The following is a 21,289-nucleotide window of genomic DNA, read 5'->3' on the forward strand; positions in this document are numbered from 1 at the left end:
TGAGTAATGATATCATTTCATATACCACAAGCGAAATATGCTTTCATCTTTACGTCACTAACCACGTATTTCCCGTTCCAAACTCAACTAACATGTTTCCGAATATAGAAATGAACTATTCTATATTTGTCATTTCCCTTTTTGATTTTCTATTTATGAAAGCTATCTAAAACGTCTGGCTATAAGCGATCGTAAACGCAATCACAGTATTGTATGTATTTCGTGGAAGCTTCTAGATTATATTTGTTGCTGAATCGTTAACAAATTTCCACATGGAAAATACATTAAACTAAAACTTATAATGTCCTTTGGAAAATGATGCCAGACTTCGACCTTGGAATAATTATCTTGATAATTACTGCAAGTAGGCTACCGCGGGACTGGATTCAAAAGTGGACGATTTCTACTGCTATCGTTTTCAAGCCTTCGTGATTCATTTTGTGATAAATATGGAAATTGATTTGAATTATCGAATCAGCCCGCGAGGTCACGAGACGCGAGTCAGGCAAGGTCACTGTTTACACCCGGTTACAACTCTCTCGGTGAAAAAGTCCAGTCAACCAGAAAAAAACGTTATTTATTAATTAATAAGTTCTAAATACATAATAACTGTAGGATCTATGTTTTTATTATTCTACGAGGAATTATGATTCAGGGGCGGGAATTTTGCCGATGGAGGCGTGAGCGAGATGGCTTGATTGGTCGACGCAGTATAATAGCATCAATTGAAGTGCAGTATTATAGAACGGTTGTCAGCTGATTGTCACCATATTCTACAATAACTTCACTATTCATAAAGGATATTTTACAATCTATGCTACAAAACTTGTTTGAAAGTTTACAAAGATGTTGTCGTCGTCGAACAGCTTAGAAATGAAGCCGTCAACTCAAAAACGGCGCTGTTCGTTTAGTATTTGTAGCGTTCTCGGTATGGAAGAAGATGAACCGATGGAAAATACTTCCACAAATAATAACTATCTCAGAAATGGAGAAAGTCATCGCGAAGATTCGGAAAATCTGGACGTCGAAACTGTTGATGTTGATGAAATCGGCAGCGGAGGGTCATCGCCGGTGCCCGAAATCGGCGACGATTCTGTCGAGTTTAAAACCGATAGCGATCATTTGATATTAGGACTTAATAAAACTGAAGATGGCGAAGAAATGGAGTTAAAATCGACTGATGATAAGATTAAGGCGAACAATAGCCGCGGTGAGAAACCGCCGTTCAGTTATAACGCGTTGATAATGATGGCGATTCGTAGTTCACCCGAAAAACGACTCACATTAAACGGAATTTACGAATTCATTATGAAAAACTTTCCGTATTACAGAGATAATAAACAAGGTTGGCAAAATTCAATTCGTCATAATCTGAGTTTGAATAAGTGTTTCGTTAAAGTACCAAGACATTACGATGATCCGGGTAAAGGTAACTATTGGATGTTAGATCCTTCGAGTGATGATGTATTTATTGGCGGTACGACAGGTAAACTGAGAAGAAGGTCGACTGCGGCCTCGAGGAGTCGACTCGCTGCCTTCAGGCGCTCGGCTCTTCCCACTAGATTTCCGGACATTTACTCGTTAACTCAACAAGGGAAACCAGTATGGCCAATGTCACCAGTTCTGCTGCAGCATCCGAACGCAGTCAATGCGTTAGGTCGTTACGGGTTCTCGTACGGTCTTTTAGACCCGAGCCAACATTTCATGTCGAGGAACGTGTCTTCGTTATTACCATCGAGAGCATTTTCAATGGACAGATTGTTAGCTACTGATACAACCGTTCCGCCGAGTACATCACCCCCAGCCGCTGCCGCTGCCGCAGCTGCTGCTTCTGCCGTGTCATTCTGGAATTCTTTACGAACCGCCTCGACGAATCCAGTTTTCTACCAGTCCTCGCAGCTTTCCCCTTCATTATCGGCAGCGACTCACCCCGCATTCACCGGCGCAGGGTATCATCACCCATCGATACGGACCTTACCGCTATCTCAAATAGGTCAAACTGGACCGACGAACCTATCCGTACATCAACAAACCTCGCCCAAACCGGCGCACAGTGAACGAACTCAATCTGTGACTATTATCAATCGGACAAATTAGTTTATGATATATCATTCAACTATCTATATATATATATATATATATCGTAGGATATCAATTTTCTAAACTAAAACTATTTAAAGTGAGTATATACGTATTTTAACTGTATGTGCTAAACTCCGTACTAGTCATTTATCAGTATCTAATGTTTTGCCATCATTTGTAATAATTCGATCGGTTGAAATATAAAGCTCTTTATAATATTCAAAACAATTGATAACTTTTATGAAATGTTTGTGTAAAGGAGGTATTTGGATTAGTAGTAACTATAGAATCAATAGTTTCTGGACTTTTTTCCACTTTTTACTAGTGACACCTGGCGAATCCTGACAGATGTATTTAAGGTATAGCATAGGTTTATATGCATCGATTTGAAAAAAACCTCAATGACTAATTCAACTGATCCTGAGATTACGTCAGGCAAATACATCCTCTCCGTGAGTCTGCAATTTTAGAATTTGCCGCGTACAAACCTGCCCCAAAACATAAAACATCTCTCGAGTGGTAGCTTTTTTAGGTTTTTGATATTGAATTCGATTAAAAATGATTAACACGAGGAAATAAGGACCGCGCCCGAGTGTACAGTTTCATGCATTGATCTCAGATACTTGTGTGTTTGAAAACGGAGATTGTATAAGAGTTATCGAGGCAATTCAACAACACGACAACACCTTAAAAATCACCAAAACACCGAGTATAATATTCATGATGTGTCGCTTTAACGATTCCGGACAATTTTCAAAACAAGCATGTAAGCGTAGGAAGGCTTGGAACGTATAAAATCGATACAGAGTGAAGATGTTGGTTACGCCTTTCATAAAAAAAAACACAAACAACATCCTTAAACATTATGTAATTACATTTGTATATTTGAAAATCGCTTCAGAGCTTCAAAAATGATGGTTCATTTTGTCTTTTCTTCAACTGCACGGTCTGCGTTCAAAGCCTACGGTGCCTCGAGCTTCACAGCCCCGGAAGTCGTACCGCTTTCATAGCCTTACCGAGCGAAACAAAACCCTGCGGGGGTCTTTACAACAAGATAGTTTTTAAAAAACTGGAAGAGCTTTCATATCAATCTGTCTCACCTCACAGCGCTGTACGACAGAGCCGAATAGTCAGAATGTATATGGTTTTATAAAATACAATCTTTCGGTAAGAAAATATGTTATAATTTCAAACACGCCGAATACATAATGAAATACAAATACAGTCCAGAAATTACACATTACAGAATTTTCCGGAAAATTCAGGAAGATGTTTTTCCGCAAATACAAGTCAGAAGCATGAAGACTCGTAACTAGATATGTTTATACTTTAAATACTTGTCACGTATCCCGAAGACATCAACATTATTCAATAAATCAACTTATTTATTGTAAATAACGTTCAAATAATTCCTCAGTTCGATTTCTGAGATTTACTGTCAGTAACGCTCTATTTGTTTTCTATCTATAGATATCTATTTTGCCTATAAGCGACGGTTTTATCGATTAATTCGGTTATTCGAGAAAATGTGCATTTCATATCGGAGATTTCCTCTATCCATGAAATTGTTCAAATAAACACAGTCATTCGACTCGAAATGAATTAAACATTACGATAATTGGAACGTACGCACAATATCTCTTTCTTTCTTTAGTTCGAGAATTATTTCAGTTTTTTTCCACTTCCCTTTCGGTTTTCGGTCGGTTTATACATGAGAATTGAAATTCAAATGAACCGATCGCATCAAAGACCGAAAATGTTTTACTTTCGATAATTGCAACTTTGTACCGTCTGTTCTGATGCTGTCATTGCTTTGTAAAACTACCAACTCATCAACTACACGACTGTTATTTGCAGCGAGCTAAGGTATAATCCGGTCATAATTATGGCCAATAATAGTCGGCAAGAAGATCGCAACTTCTTCACTTCCGTAGGTAAGCCCCTTGTGTTCACGACGTCCGTCGGCCAACACGCAAAAACCCTCTCCCACGAGGCTTAATTACGTTTGATGAAGTAAAATGAGGAAGCGAATCTGCAAATATTTTGTCACAAAACATGATTAGCTTTCATGTCGGTTATAGATGAGACGGTATTGCGAGAAGAGAGACGAGAGAGAGAGAGAGAGAGAGAGAGAGAGAGAGAGAGAGAGAGAGAGGAGAGAGAGGGAGAGAGAGGGAGAGAGAGGGAGAGAGAGGGAGAGAGAGGGAGAGAGAGGGAGAGAGAGGGAGAGAGAGGGAGAGAGAGGGAGAGAGAGGGAGAGAGAGGGAGAGAGAGAGGGAGAGAGGGAGAGAGAGGGAGAGAGAGGGAGAGAGAGGAGAGAGAGGGAGAGAGAGGGAGAGCGAGGGAGAGAGAGGGAGAGAGAGGGAGAGAGAGGGAGAGAGAGGGAGAGAGAGGGAGAGAGAGGGAGAGAGAGGAGAGAGAGGAGAGAGAGAGAGAGAGAGAGAGAGAGAGAGAGAGAGAAGAGAGAGGGAGAGAGGGATGGAGAGAGGGAGGGAGGGAGGAGAGGGAGGGAGAGAGAGGGAAGGGGGAGGGAGGGAGGGAGGGAGGGAGGGAGGGAGGGAGGGAGGGAGGGAGGGGAGGAGGGAGGGAGGGAGGGAGGAGGAGAGGAGAGAGGAGAGAGAGAGAGAGAGAGAGAGAGAGAGAGAGAGAGAGAGAGAGAGAGAGAGAGAGAGAGAGAGAGAGAGAGAGAGAGAGAGAGAGAGAGGAGAGAGAGAGAGAGATGACGTAACTGGGCGACGACCGATACTACCAGAACGTTATACGATATAATTGTTCCATTGTAAAACCGTGTTGCGTATTAAACTATGTAATTATTTTACCGGTAGGCGCACGAAGCTCCGTTTTTCCCTAATCGGAAAACATTTTACCGATTTTACGTTGTAAACACGTTCGATTTTTGCCGTCAGCTGTTGATACAGATAAAAGGGTGTGTACTGCGCACACAACATCCGAGTATCAGTCGATATATTTCGATGACATCATATAGAAATCGTATCTTTTTTTGTTTAGCGATGTAATATACACGAAATCAACATTTTAGGAAACAACGCACGATTATTGACGTTACAGGGACGTGAACAGTTCTGACGTCACGTATACCTAAGTGATGTCATCACAGTTGTCGACGTCACGGAGATGTACGTGTAATCGTCAACGTCACTGGTAAACTTTTAGAAGACAGTTAGGAAAGTAAACTTTAACCAACGCCCCTCCCCGCTAGGATTCCTTCAGGAAGTTTTATTTCTCGTTCCTAAATCCTGGTATTGTTTTCACAGTCGCTCATTAGTTTAGAATCGACGGCGAAGAAAACAGGAACTGCTTTAGACATCCGACTTAATCAGTACAAGAACGAACTTTCCAAAGCGATGACAAATGTTGTCTACGGTGTGTATGAATTCCCCTGGGTAGTTAGCTCTCACCTTTGAGGATAAACTCGCTTTGTAATAGATATAATTTCGTCATATTATCGGTGTCAAAATAAAATTGATATCATGCAATTAGCCGAGGATCTGTGGTGGCATTAGTCATCCCGATACTGTCAATGCATGGTTATTTGTTTCGTATGCAGTCATTATTGGCATATGTAGCACCAAAGCAAATCAGTGTTTTCAATATTTTGCAGAATTGCAGACACTTTAACAGTTACAAATTACGGTGAACGCGCAGACATGAGACTGTCGCTGTCAACGAATGATATATACTTTCTACTTTCTATATCAATTTCCTCGCTAAGTAGAGTTTGACAAATGGATACCCTGAAACTTTCCTCGTATTTTCAGGGTCATAGCTTTTGAGACGTGCACTAGTTATAGGAAAGATGCCCTGAATGATTTTCATCTTGACATATTTCGGTAAATGTATTGGCTATAGCCATGAACGCGGATATAGTCGCTTTTGATCGGGCCAAATTGGGCTTTTGGCACCAGTTCGAACGGTTAGCCCGGATCGAATCTGGCACCGGTCAAAAAATGGCTCGTGCGATCGGGTCTTCCGCTCACAATTCTATCAATAACATCTGGTGTAAGTATTTCGATAAAAGTTTGAGAAGAAAATTGCTCGGTTGAACGATGGGCTCGTGGACTCTAAAACGAGTTTTATGGTCCACATTTCAAACATCGTTGAATCGATAACCGAAAACAAAATGGAACCACCGTGACAGATAATCGTTAAGTAACGCGTTAAGAGTATAAATACCGCCGAAAATGTGACTGCAGGCGATCAAATACATTATACGCCGTATTTCAGGAAATAACAAACACTGACAGATCCACCCTAGACACATGGTACTCGTGTCAATTGATTTTTACGATTTTGTGCATACAAGCGAAACATTTGAACCTCGAAGTGGGCGTTAAAATATTAGAGTTATAGACGATTATAAAAACAGAATGAATATGATACTACGATATGGAATAACATAGAAGTGGATGTTGTTGTAAATACGATTCTTCCAGAGTTTATAGAATATCAATTTTCTTTTTCATTATAAACTAGATTTTCGCTGAAAGAAGTTCTTAAAGGAGTTTTCGTGAATGGCCACCTAATAGAGCGTAATAAATTAGTGTCAACGTCTGTCAATCTTCTCTTCTTATCAGTTAATAGCGGCGACAAAGCCGAAGTGACAGTTGTCAGTCGTATAAATAGAAACCAATTTTATGTTTCATTTTCGCGTGTTTACAAAGTTGATGAATTAAAAACTTGATTTATTGTCGACGATGACAATTCAGTCGCAGAACTGTATTCAAAACGTCAATACGTTGTAAGCACCTTTATATTTCTACCGTGAAGTTTTATTTTCATTTCGGATTAAAACATGACAAGGTTTGTTCTATTTGCCCACCTTATTCTTTATATTTCTGTATTCTACATTATGTTTATTGTTGTGTCTGAAACCGCGTCTCGATCCAATTAATACACACTGTTTGACAAACCCAATTCACTCGTGTAAGATGCCTTTCTCAAACCTGTTCCGATTCAAACATTTTATTTCTGCAGCCCTCGAATGTCTGTAAACTTCATTAAGTTAGAAATGGAATAGATAAACATCGTAACAAGATCTTAGACTAATAAGTCAATTGATTTTGTTCTTTCTTGGCGGTATAAAGTCACCTCATCTCGACATTAACCCCAGATGTTTATGAGATTTGACATTATGATCTCATGCTGATTTCTCACTTATTTCCAATTTTCCAATTTCCAACATTTATTGATAGCTTTGTCTTGTATGAAAACCCATTGTACCTGCGCTACTTTAATAAAATGCTGGTCTTAATGTAAATCAATAATGCGCAGATTCTGCATCTGCTGGATGATTGTTAAACGGATTAACGTTGGATTAAGAGTTGAGTCCTAACAACAGGGGTAGCGCAGTCTCTACCACAAACTAGAACGTGTCGGTATGTAAATAATTATGGCCCTCATCGACCTCAGGCTCGGGCATAAAATCGGCAGATGATTGAAACTTCGCCTATAAACATCAGTAGAGAAAATAATTGGACGTCAAGGTGGTTTTCTAACTGACGTCTATTTTACTGATCATTCGCATTAGCGAGTGACCTCGGGGTTCGGGTATAACCGGAAAATTATCTCAGATATTTGTGAATATGGCCTCAGTTGGTTATAATGACCGGGCAGAATGTTGTAAAGCCTGTTGATTTTGTATACACACCTTCTCAATTCAGGCCAGTTTGCCTGGAAGCAGGGGTCCAACTTTTCTCGAAATAATAACAACCATTTCACAATGCTATTGTGTACCCCAGAAATTGGGTTTCACAAAATAGTCCTTTGAAAAATCATGCGGGCCATTTCTTTGCCCGGAGGCAAAATGGAAACCAGGAAAAATCCTAAACAATATCTACTACAGTAAAACCTTCTGTAAGAAACAACCAAGGCGTTCAAGAAAACCATTAATATTTCTCAGTTTGGGTATTGTTTGAGCGGTAATGTTTATAGGACAATAACTACCTCAGGAGGGCCGAGTCAAAGCTACAGGATAATCGTCAGGAATATAAGAAATCATAAGGCCGTGAAATGCCGCTACACGTTTTTATTCAAACAGGATTTCTGTTGTGCTTTGTTGGTACAACATATTTCAACAAAACACGCCAGCCTTATGAAAAACCCTGCCCAAATAGTGAAGCTACTTTTTCATCGGTTGATGGCACAATGAATATAACGGTTATCCGTGCGTCTATTCAAAACAGTTCTTAACAAGAAATAAAAAAAAATGCATCATTACTGACCCTTGGGCTATGGGCTAAACTAAAAATTAATTCTCTCGTTTTTGAATTCATAAAGGAACCTAATGGTCGGGTCGGTTAGTAGTAAACTTTCAAATGAAAACATGTATTTATCCGTCCGACAATGAGCGAATAATAAAGACGTCCAGAGAGACCACATGCCGACCAATGCGGTCTTCAAACAAGGACGAACGCATTCAGAGTTCGAGAAAAAAACACTTAAAAGGGCATATAGCATGACTTATTAAATATCTGACCAGGGGGCAGCAGTGTATGTATATGATATGAGACAAAGTGTTACCATGGATGTCGGACAGCTCTTCAGATAGTTTATAAACCACTCGATACAATAACAGTGTGGTTATTAAAACACGCTGAGTACGTTGATTACCCGTTGTATTTGTCGTAAACTGCACGGATAAGTGTCATTATACACGACTCTTATTCACGCCTTGGTTGCGACATCGGACACCATAACTATCACCTTCCAATAGAACCAGTAAACAACACTGAGCGGTCATTACCGCCAATATCGAAAATTAGCTTTGTATATACTACAAGACTTCTACAATGACGAACTCTTTTTGATTCAATCGATATCATCTGCCTTCTTTGACTTCACTTGCGCATAATACGCGATTAGAACATTTCATGTTCTCTGTTTATGAATGAACTAATTTCGCTAATATGTTATATAGATTTCGATCTATTAAACGTGTAATAAAGAAGCTTCGTTTATCCATTTTCAAATGAATGCATCGCCCTTCAATAAATGTCGCGCCGGTGATTGAACGATTGATTAATCAATTCCGGTTTATTGTAAGTAGATGAACGACTCGAACTCGTTTACTCATTTTTCACTTAACACCTAACCGTTTATATCACACGTAATTAACGCATTTATTCATTAGATAAATGAATGATAGTCTTTAATGAAAATAACTGAATTATTTATAGATGCAACATAAATATTTCTCAATATGAAACCACTATCGCGTCGTTATTTTAAATCGATGATAATTTACCAAATAGCCATTGCCCTCAGCGCGTGTATCAGTGCATTTTACAAGTTGATTCTAATTTCGTATTTCTATAAATGATTTTTCTCTTGTAAATCGCGAGAATTTATCGATTTAAAACACCGACATTTTCGTTTTCCACGCAGTACTTCTGATATTTACTTCGGAGGTGCCAAATTTTGTCAATTTCTCTTCAGGCGAAAAACGATGTTTCATCTCGTATCGCGTAATGATTCATAATTCAACTCAAAAATAGATATGAATAGCAATTAAAAGCCTGGTATTCCGTTGAGCTGGTTCTAGACTTTCAAAAAAAATGTGTAGAAAATGTCACGATAGAACATGGAGTTCACTGTTCGGTTTTCCAAAGAAAAAAAAATCTTTTTCACGCTTTTGTTTTTATCCTGAATTCAGTCAATATGATTGAACTGTCTTTTCGCCATATGTGCTCTGCGTTTTTGCAAACCCTCGAATCAATTCCAATCGTTATTGTTTGATGTTCGTTGTTTCTGTTTGCTTGCAACATCTTGTTTTTGTTCCCGTTGTTTCCAACAGAGTTTTATTAGAAATTTCCTTTTTTTCATACGGATCAACGCGATAGGTTTTTCTTACGTCCCGTCACACACCTGTTGCACGTCGCAATTTCAATGATACACTGACTCAGTGGAACTCTAGACACAACGTTGAAAGTAACTAAACCCAAGGTCAGAAAGGTTAGATTTGGCCCAGGTCAAATAGGCCCGGATCTGAACCGAGTCAAATTTGGCCCGTGCCTAATTACTAACGCAAATCACTCACTCGATATGCTGATCTCAATAGGATGCTGTGACAAGCGGACGAGTGACTTCCAGTCCCATGTTTTCGGTCGGACCAAATTTGACCTTGACAAACAGGCACGGGCCCATTTAGCACCAATGTGAACGAGTCGAAAATTCAGCCCGGGTAAGAAACGCTCGCGTGATCGTGGCTAAACACTGACCACAAAATTGCCTTCAGAATTGCATTTATTTCCAGAAAATTGAAGTCAATTGTTACACGATGATTTATCACACATGAATCATTATTCACTTCATTACGCAGGTGCGCGTTCTATAGGAAACGAGCGTCGTTTTGTATAGACTCATTCTATACATCCGACTGTCTGAATATTGAGTTGTATTACTCTGTATCAGAGACACGCGAGGGCGAGAAGGATTTTTTTCTATCAATTGTATCATTATTTAATCCATCTAATCCTGTATAAGTGGTCTCTCGCTACTCTCTTCACACATCGTTTAAGCGTCGCATACCGTTGCTGGTGGCAACCTATTCTGACGATGTGTTTTCTCACGCCGAGCGGTGACGATTCTCTGAAAAGCGAGGATTCTCTCCGAAAAAAGTCGCCCTCGCATCGAAAACAATTCAATCATAAGTTAAAATCGGATTTGACGTTTTGTTAAGACCGTTTGCCAGTGATTAATATTCCTCGAACACGTGGGATTAATAATCTTAACCTCCTCGAAATAGAATAATAGGCCTTCAGCATCGGGCAGCTTTTCAGTTCTAAGCACCTGGAACTTTTTTTTCATTTTTCTTTGAAATCTCCACCGGATATTCTATACTATGACTAAAAGACGTAAATTTTTGTGATAAAAATCACTTCGTGTTTTTGATTTCAAGTGAAATACAGAATACACGAACAGAAATATTCATGGAACTTATAATTTCAATGCAGTAACGGTGAATCACACTCAGAGGATATTGTTAACGGAATAAAACAATGATTTGACATTTGTGTCGTAAAAATGTCATTCCTGTATAATGTTTGATGTGATCATTAATGGTTAATCCGCACACGACCAACGTCTGAAAGCCCGACCCTCACGCTATTTCTGGACTTGATTTAGATCTTGAATCTGAATCTGAATCTGAATCTGAGATGGCGTGACGAGATCTATACCGTAGCTATACTTTTCGGAACTTTGATATTTTGGTAGATTATTTAGCCTGATTATAATACTGAGGTCATCGAGTGTGTTACCCAAACATAGTGAAACTAGTGGATTTCTTCATTTCAATGTCCATATTGTCATAGAAATGATAAGTTCAAATGGAAAGATTTTTAAAACTAGCTCGAATGAAAACCATAAGTTCACTCTCTGAACTCTGACGTTATAAGTACAACGTGAGTGCAATTTGGGTTTCCCATAGTGTAAGTAGTATTTAATTGTGCGATGAATTCTGACCGCAGAGAACGGTATAATGGCACAGACGTCCACGTGCGCTAAAATATGACTGAAGGATGATGGTACTAGCAAAAAAAACAACCTATTGTCAAATACTCAAATGTTATACGTGTCTGGTCGCTCGTATTACCTTAACTGACAATTGCACGCTCGACAGTAAATGTCTGCAGCGGCGACGGCTGCGGTTATTTGTGTAATTAGATTAAAAACTTCGCTACCACCACCATCAGTCTAAAAACGTCATTCGCCAGACTAAAAAACCATCGGGGTTGTCATTATCAACATCAATAGGACACGACCAACTACAATTATTTTGATATAAACTTATTTCAGGTTCACAATGGAAATTGTTCACGCCACAGGTCGATATCCTTTTGGTGGGAAAACCGCTCGTTTTTTTTTTTCAGATATTGCAAATGGGTTGGTGTTTGTGTCTATCAACAAATATAAGCAAGAATGGAAATATACGCAACATTTCATGTGCAATTTTCTACCCAGAAGTGACAATTGACATACTGGGCTACGTTACTAAAATCATGACCATTTAGTCCAATAAACATATATATTATACAAATCAAAACAATATTGAACGATGCAGTAATTATGGCTTGTATGTTTATCCACAAAGTAATTCGCGTCAATTACCTCTAAGAATTGATTCTAAATTGGTACAATTTGGTAATTAGCAGTACGCTACTTCCTGCCATGGAACCAATTGTTTTGTTTTAGCCTATTTATGATAAAATCCTGCTGTGACGAAAAAGAACATATCTACAATCGTGGCATACATAACTTCACTCTACATAGCTCTAGACACTTTAGTATATTATTTATTGACTTGCGATCTAAGGTCCATCAATTCAAATTGTGGCATTCTACATGCGTGTAACTGATATATGACACCTGTTATGTTAAAGTTCAACAAAAAGTTTTTGAAGTTTAGAACTGGCTTCAGGCTTTGTAGTTGAGAGCTGTGCAGAAAAATAAATCCTACCACGCCTATACTCTCTTATCGTACGTGATATAGTTATAGCCAGAACATGAAATATTAATTGAAACACCCATTTTGATTTGACTATGAACAATTATCGCCAATTCTCTGAGGCGCAATAGTTAATTCGCTATATAAACGATATTTTTAGAAAAGGCCTTTCGTGACACGAACGCATATTAGTAAAATCAAAATACTAAGACAGATAAAAACGGCCCATATTTATCGGCGGGCCCGTGGCAGTTTACCATCAACCGAGTCAAACAAACAACGTGAGGTTGTGTAAGAAAATTGGTGGCATTACCAACATTCCCCGGAGCAGACGATCACTATGCCTTCATTAGTAACTTCCGCTTTGACAGGAAAAATGCACAATTTGCAAACATCCCAATGTTGGTAATTTGTTGTCACTCTCATGGGGATGGCTGCCCTGTGTTCGAGCCCAGGGCGATGTCAAAGTTACAGCGTGTTCTCGTTTAATTAAGCTAAGTTAAACATGACAGTGAGGTAGTTTTCCATATGGGGCACCTGATGTCTCCGTACGGAAGAGAATGATGTTAATCACTAACAGAAATAGAAGCTAGAAACCTCGTGGCTAAATTACATCATATAGCTGTCGATGATGCTAAAAGGTCAGAATGTCACCTGCTTTCTGGGGATGTTAATATTTCGCTGTAGGTGTCGTTTCCTAATTAGGAAATCTACTGTTTTAAAAGCACGATTCTCTCTATAATCATCCGACAACAAAGCCACAGCGACTGACAGTCCAGTTTCGAGTAAGTATCAAAACCTTTAACATTGCTTCAGGTCGGCGTGTTAATGGTCCTTTACGTACATAAAGATTGATTCATATGATTTGGTGCCCAAAGCAAATCAAATCGAAGAGGGGGTAATTTCGTAACTCAAGTTCATAGATATTGTCCATTTTCATATTTTGGTAATTTTCCACGTGTAAATAGTCGGAGAGTATTTTGTAGTTTTTTTTCGCAAGCCGGGCGGCTCCATAGCGCAATAGCCATCGCCGAATTTCCATTCAGACACATAAGTCCTAATTTTAGGTATGATTGCGCGTTTCCGGTTCCTAGAATTATTACCCGATAGAGTCTAATGCGAGATGTTTTATCAACAACGGCAATCACAGCTATTTCAAGCAATTACTTATAACAGGTTTGATATTTTCCAAGCAATAGGTTATGATAAGTTTGGCCTGTGTCTGACGAGTAAATCGGAGTCACGCCGAGAAGCAGGCAATTTCGGTAAAACCAGGCAACTGAAAGCGAACTTAATTGGGCAACTTAGAGTTGATAAAACTCTGTGTGTGGCCGGCGAAAAGTCTAAAAAGGTCAGATTTGATTCTAGAAATGGTGAAATTACATCGGGATTGTTTCCTGTAACCGGACAACTGTAAAAGCCTCCTGATGATGGTGGTTTGTTACAGGAGAAATAACCGAGCACAAATTCTTCGTGAAATATACAACTAGACATATCAACCACATCCTAATTCAATGAATGAAACTATGTTTTCCTATTCGTGGTTTGATGTTTAATATTGTTTGATATATAAGGATTAGTGTCAGCCAGTGTTTATATTTCTTCAGGCAATATTCAAGAAAGCTGGAGACGTTGGAGTCAAAGGGTCGCGCCAGATAACACGTCGAAGCCGTAGGTCCTATATTCAATATCATAATTGTTGATGTCGTTTCGTATTGGAAAAAAAACAAATAAAGAACTACTATATCACTGCAGTCGTTGCATTTAAATTCAAATACTTCTAAAGTTTGTATCTTTCAAGCGTGAAACGAGAACTGCTGGAAAATGCGAATGTATCGGACGGATGTATACTATAAAACCAGGGGAAAATTCCACAGTCATAGCTTAGATCTAAGACCAATGGGCCGGTTCCATAGTCAGGGCTTAGACTTTGGACCAGTCTAAGACTATCTTAGTTTTATAGCTAATCTAACAGCTTAAGACCAGTCTGAAGATTTAAGACCACTTTTGGACTTAAGTCTCGACTATGGAACCAACCCATGACTATAGCTGATCACTTCTTATAGCCGATCAAATGTAGCTCAGTCTTAAGATTCAAGACAACTTTTGGACTGAACTTACGACTGTGCAACTGGGCCCTGGATCATTGACCTGTAAACTGGTTGTTGTTGTCCAGGTTATAACAGGGCAACAACGTTACGAACTGTTGCGCTCAGAAAGATATCAGAGGCTTCATCCAAACCATTCATGGTCAACTTACAACGTTTAGACTTACTCCAACAACGCCTCGATGGTTTGGATGACAGATTTGATGAACAATTAAAGGGAATCGAAGCAATAGAAGAACGGCTGCATCGACGGATTCAACAGCAGGAAGAAAATCAGATCGTAGTTGAAATTCTGGAATGTTTCTCAGTATTCACGCCGTATGTTAAAACGTGGCTGCATTTTGTGATGAAATTCGTGCGTTATTTCATGAATAGTTTCCAGTTCTCAAAAGTTGACTACAAACATCCTCTCAGTCTGACAGGATTCCTCAAATTAAAAGACCAAGGCGATATTGAAACTGTGAAGGAAGCCGAGGAGATATTGAAGAGTTATGATTTAGACTGGATCAAACTGAAAATCATTCGCTACATCGTGGGGATTTTTTCCTATCAATATCGAGATGATATAACATTAGACTGTATAGAAGATGCCCTCGAGTTTATATGTAAAGCTAAGGAAAGCTGTAAGGAGAAAAGAACTGTTTTGGATGCGCTCGAGGCCACCATTAAGTCGTGTAAAAACCAGAAAAGTTTGTTAACATTAGAACTGTCCGGTGAGCAGTGACGGGCAGTATTCAGAGACTTGGATCGCGTCTATTTTATTTCACTCTCAGAAACGTTTTGTCAATAATTTATCTAATGTGTTTCAATTTCTGTTAAACAACAATCATTCAATGAGAAATCACCAGTCGTCCAGTCATTGATCGTCGTGCACACGTACCGGGCTTTCGGTTCACAATGAATACCCTCACATATATAGTGCATATCATATTGTTTACTCGATATAATGAGTTATTTGAACCAACAGTGCACGTTAAATGTAATTAGAAAATAATAATTGGGGACAGCTATGACTAAGTGTATATATAATACACCAATTGATAGACTTTGATGAGGCATTTGTTATATGCACCTGCAGACCGCCCGTACACCACTTTTCTTTTCACTATAACAGCTACCGTTCTCAAAAGCGATCGGCAGTTTATTTGGTAATTGTCTGTACCCGCTTTTTTCAAACAACACCCGACGACACTCGATTTCGACTCACGTGTGTCGTGTATGAATAGTGAATCATGTTAACATGTGGGTGTAAATGGCTTGAAGATCCTCTAATTTTCACTACCGATGTACATTTAAAGTTATAATGCTCGAACAAATAGCATAATCTGTAATTTTCTTTGACAATGCAATTGGCCGCTGAACCCCTATCTAATTTCGGCACGTTTAATTGCCATTTATCAGAAACGTTTTTTGTGACTTGTGAATTTTAATCAATCGCAAAAAAGTTAAAAGGACTTGTGAATCACGAGTGATGATGATTCACGTTTGCTTCGAAATGGTAAAAAAAAGAGAAATATATCCTAGTTTTGCGTCGGAATCATTTTGATTCTTTTTACTAGATATCATCGAAGCCTTTGTCAAGTGGATAAAATTAGGAGGGTTTTTGAAAGCCACCATTGATAATTCTGAGTAAACACTTTAGAGCATTGAGGCGGGATGCATCGCGTTTGAGCCGTTGTTGTGGGTTGGATTATTGTTTAGTCTATATTTGCCCACATATAATTGCAGCAGCACGTGACTCTTATTCTATTTTTTTTTCATGGAATACTACTATAAAATGATTGCCCATTAAAAACCAATCACCTACTATCACATTGTGTTACCCGCTTCACTTCAATAACTGCATTTAATAACGTCACAAAAATATGTCGCTCTGTCTGCCCTGATACAAATATGAGCTGTGTTTTCACGCCCGTATTTTTCGACTCAGCGCTGCTACCGTTTTGCTTCCATAATAGTTTTTATCGGGTAGAAATGCGAGTCCAATGGGAGAATTCGTGCGTTATTAACCTCGCATTATTATATCACTAACAAAGATTTGAATAGAAGTATAAATTATTTGAATATTTTTGAAAGAGGGCTCCCTAAATCATCGAATGATGGCAAGGGAGCTATTACTGAATTGATCATCTTAGAATGGGCACAATAAAATTGTATTTTTATTGTTTTATTAGTCACTTTCTATGATTACCTCATCCAGACAGGCCCTTTTGACGTCATGTGAAAATCAATGGTAGATTTCGACTATTGAAATCCAGCGCATTTTATTTTTTTTTTTCAAACCAAACAATTCTTGTGAAATATGATACGCAAACTCTCAGAATGCCCTAAAAGTATCCGTGTTTTCAAGGTATCCCCGATTCCTGGGGATCTGAAGTCCGCCCACCTACATCGGCACTTGAGGGAAATGTCGACATAGCAGGAGTCTGTGCATGGAAATTATCCATGGTGTTAAGGTTAAATTTGAGTTGAAATTAGTTCATTTTTATTAAGTGAACTATATGAGTCTTAACTCACAACCAGTGGAACTGCCATAGACTACCACTAGTGAATGGAACGCAAAATGACCAAAGGCTAATGAAAAAGAAGTGTCCGTTTAGGAAACGCCTTTGAGTTTGTTTACATCACTGAAATACTGCCTGAAACCAACTGAGCTGCCTCCAGGTCATTCTTGTGTGACGTGGAACATCATTTATCTATTTCACACAGAAACAACTGATTCTTCTTCACGTATTGATTCGATCTATGGCTGCCGTGAGGTATTGTCTTTTTAAAACAACTGCCACGTGTAAACAGTATGCATTTCAAATATACTTAACGAATTTACCCTATATCAATAAAGCTTCTTCATAATTTGGGTGTCGTTTTTCAAAATGTTGTTGATGTCTTAAAAATAGGATTCAACGTCAACCATTTATAAACAATGTATTTAGTAAGACCGCATAAATGTCATATTTCGAAATCGATTCTGGATTTTCGTTTACAAAACTTTTTTTTCCGTAAAACCACAAAAACTTCGGTGCAATACTATGTGATTTCGGGAGAGAAACAACAAAGGTTCAACCAGAAATTAAACGATAGATGTCACCAAATGTTGTGAGGCGATTCCGTTTAAATATTGATGTGAGGCGATGCATTTTGAAATGAATATTATTGAAATACATTTCACTTATACGTGGCAAGAAGCCACGTGACCTGGTCTAGATTTTGGGTGTGTTTTACGATCGAATATCGAGTTATCAGTTTTATAACATGTCACAACACGCGCTTCATTGAAATCTCCGATAATTCGACCGATTGAATTTCTCTTTAAGGCAAAAAGTCTCCACTTACACCGAATCAATTGCATCAGTTGATTTGCAGTGAAAACTCGTCTTTCAACTGGTACTATTTATATAAATATTGATGAAATTCCGACGAGTATAAATCATTAAAATGACTAATTCAATTTTTAGTTCAAAAGCTAATGACCGCATTGACGCGAAGCAGTACTTATATTATCACGTATCATGAAAGCTCTGTTTCTATCGTGGCTGATTTCATTTTACCACCAGTTAAAGTGGTATTGAATTTTATCGCAGATGCATCTTTCATTTTGAAGCACGTGTTGTTTTGCAAGTTGAAATATGCTACATATTACTGGTCCTTTGTTCGCAAATAGATATCGAAGTTCTTCAAATTATATGTTTGATTCATAAAACCGGGGATATGTGTGTCTGTGTTTGAATCGGGGAATATGTATATAACAACCATTTATGTTTATACAGAAATCAATGCGGAATAATGACAAAACGTTACTACGGCCATGTTAGCGATGAGAAGCCTTAAAATCGTCACTGCGGGAATCTTTTCACCTGAATCTACCGACCAGTTCATCATTGACTTCAACGTGTCCAGCCCGGGGAGTCCAATCAGGCCACGCGCACACGAAATTACGGGGCTAATTTGTTCACTATTTAGGAGCTATTAATTAAGTATTTCTAGTTTCTACGCAATTTCGCGTCTTTGTCGGAACAAATGTCTGGCGTATGTATGTTTGCCCCACCCCTTATCCAACTATACTTCAATGATGAGAATAAAAGCACATGCACCACCAGCAGCGTACACTCAAAGTTATATCTATGGTCGGATTGTATTGTTGTTATTTTATAAATGAATATCTATGTAAATTGAACGGGAATCTTTGTGATGGTTTCAATCCGATTTGATTTGTTGAACGTCGGATCACTGCGTACCATCGAAACCATCTATTCGATCTGTTTTCGATTTCTTTACGTTTTTAAAGACTTCTTACGGTCGAAATTGCTTGCACGCAGCTGAAAACAAATAAACAACCCGCAGCAAGCTTCCCATTAGCAAGCAAAATCGTTTTACTGAAATAATTTCAGAGAAATCAGCACGCGACCAAAAAGACAGGTGCTTATTAGAAGTTATTCGAGGATTGCTGTTGGTTGCGTGCTGCTGCAGTTTAGGTTGTTGTTATAATAACAATGCTCGAATAACACAAATAGATCAGACTATTACAACCATTTCTGAAATGCTGGGGTTTCTCTTTCTACGACAGGTGGCGCTTTCACGTCTAAAAACCAGTCATACAAAGTACTGTTGATTCACATTTGCTTTCTTGTAATTCCGGCTTCTAGAATTCTATCGGCTCAACAGGTGAAGAAATATATATATCTAAATGGACCGACGTGTTTGCCCAACGACCTTTCGTAATCGGCGGAAGAAATTGTTGGTGCATCGCTAAGGATAACATACCAATCCAAGGGGAGCTCAATTGCTCGCAAAACTAACGCCGTATATTCTGTTTTGATACAAATTGTATTGATCGTTATTCAGTTGGTTTAATGATATCTACGATTCGATTCTCAGGGTGACACACAGAGATATGTATTTACTCAATAAATTTACGTTATGTTCGTTTCTGAATGCTAGTCCAAACACAGGCCTACTCATATCTCACTGGTTGTGAATATATACCACGAGTCTGTGTAGAAAATTTTGTTGAATTCAAAGAAGAAAGTTTCTTGATAATGTGTCATTCAACACTACACTACTGATAAGCGAAATTGATATCCACTTATCACAAGAGCAGCGACGTTTCCACGTATAAGAAATTCCCGACATTTTCATCCACGAATTGAAGATGATCTTTTTCGATCGCTGCCAGAAAGCTCGAGTGTTACGGAACTAATAAGAAAATATTTGAGCGAAACCGCGAAGATAATGCGTCGAATAATACCTGGTTTTCGGTTGTGAATCCTCTAATTGCGTATCAATATAAGCTCGGATTTCGTCGCTAACGCGCTGACAACTCGATTTCTTCGGAAACCTTCTGATATCTTACACTAAATATTGATCAGTGCAAGTCTTAGATTTTCAGTCATTCTTTGATTTATCGCAATAACCACCACAAAAGAGACAATGGTAGATTGTGGTAAATTGGAATTATATTTCATCGGGTCTATGTTCAACCACAAGTAAATCGAGACGCGATATTTCGCGAGTTTATTGCAAATATCTGTTTTCTGATATTTCGTCTAGCGCGTCGATAATCTTCCAATATTCGGTCGGATCGTTTTCATCGCCTTCGTCATAATGAGTTGGTGAATTAATTGCTACACGACGCTAGCAGGAGTTCTCTAACACGTTACCGCGCGTACACAATAATTATTCAATATGTTCAACAAACTTAACGATGTTGTGTTCTATGATTAACGACAAATACAAACGATTTGTAATTAACAAAATTAACCCATTTTCATATTATCGCTCCTAGTAGGAGTTTCCTTAACGAGCTTAAACTGTTTGCTAGTATAAAGAATTGAAACCTTGCTATAGTGTAAAAACTAAATCAGATTGTATTTACGAGTAGCTACAATGTCTAGCGATATTTCTATACAGCTGAATAAGTGATAACTAATCACTGATCAAATTACATTCAATCAATTCTTTACGCTATAATCATACATGCATCGTAATCATTTAAAGAAAAAAATGGTGGTTGTTTAAAAGTTGTAATTCCCATCAAGTTTTATATGAACGCGTGATTCAAACCTTCCGCATATCTGACTTATGATTCTAACATATATTCGGTAATTTTGATAATGATTACAAAAAGTAGCGGATGTGCTGTGGTACAACAACAAAGCCGTCACTGATAGTCTAATCTTGGGAACGCTAAGACTGAGGAGAATCACAGACATCACGTCGTCATTGCCTCGGTTCATCAGAACCAAGAATTACTGATATTACATTCCTGACAAACATCTTTGTATGTATGCTATCATTGCTATCAAATATACAAATGTTGACGGTGAAACCGGTATATACAAGTAATCATATAGACAACCCTGAGACGCGATGTAAATACCGGTATTACTTAATCATTCATCACCGTAACAAATCCAGTGCAACTGACACCCACAGAAAAGCTGTTTTCAGCTCGAAATATATCTCAGTGGTGGATCCAGGAATTCAGGGAATGGTGTCCCTAACTTTCTCGAGGCCTATAAAATTGACGAATGAGCAAGAGTCATAGATACCCCGAGCCTCAAGTGTGGGGGTCCTCCCTTCCCGAGAATAATGGATCATTTTCTAAGTATCTAGAGTGATTCTAACAAAACTGCCA

The 21,289-nt window shown here is 38.5% G+C and overlaps 1 protein-coding gene across 1 annotated transcript; it reads left to right on the top strand.

The window, feature by feature from the left end:
* Window positions 1-750: 750 nt before the first annotated feature.
* Window positions 751-2,142, top strand: LOC141900877 (uncharacterized). Its single transcript, XM_074787935.1, has one exon. It carries the CDS (start codon window positions 847-849, stop codon window positions 2,095-2,097), a length of 1,251 nt encoding a protein of 416 aa, XP_074644036.1. The 5' UTR covers window positions 751-846; the 3' UTR covers window positions 2,098-2,142.
* The last annotated feature ends 19,147 nt before the right edge of the window (window positions 2,143-21,289 follow it).

This window comes from Tubulanus polymorphus, chromosome 1, assembly GCF_964204645.1.
Source record: "Tubulanus polymorphus chromosome 1, tnTubPoly1.2, whole genome shotgun sequence".
In the NCBI taxonomy this organism is placed as follows: Eukaryota; Metazoa; Nemertea; class Palaeonemertea; order Tubulaniformes; family Tubulanidae; genus Tubulanus; species Tubulanus polymorphus.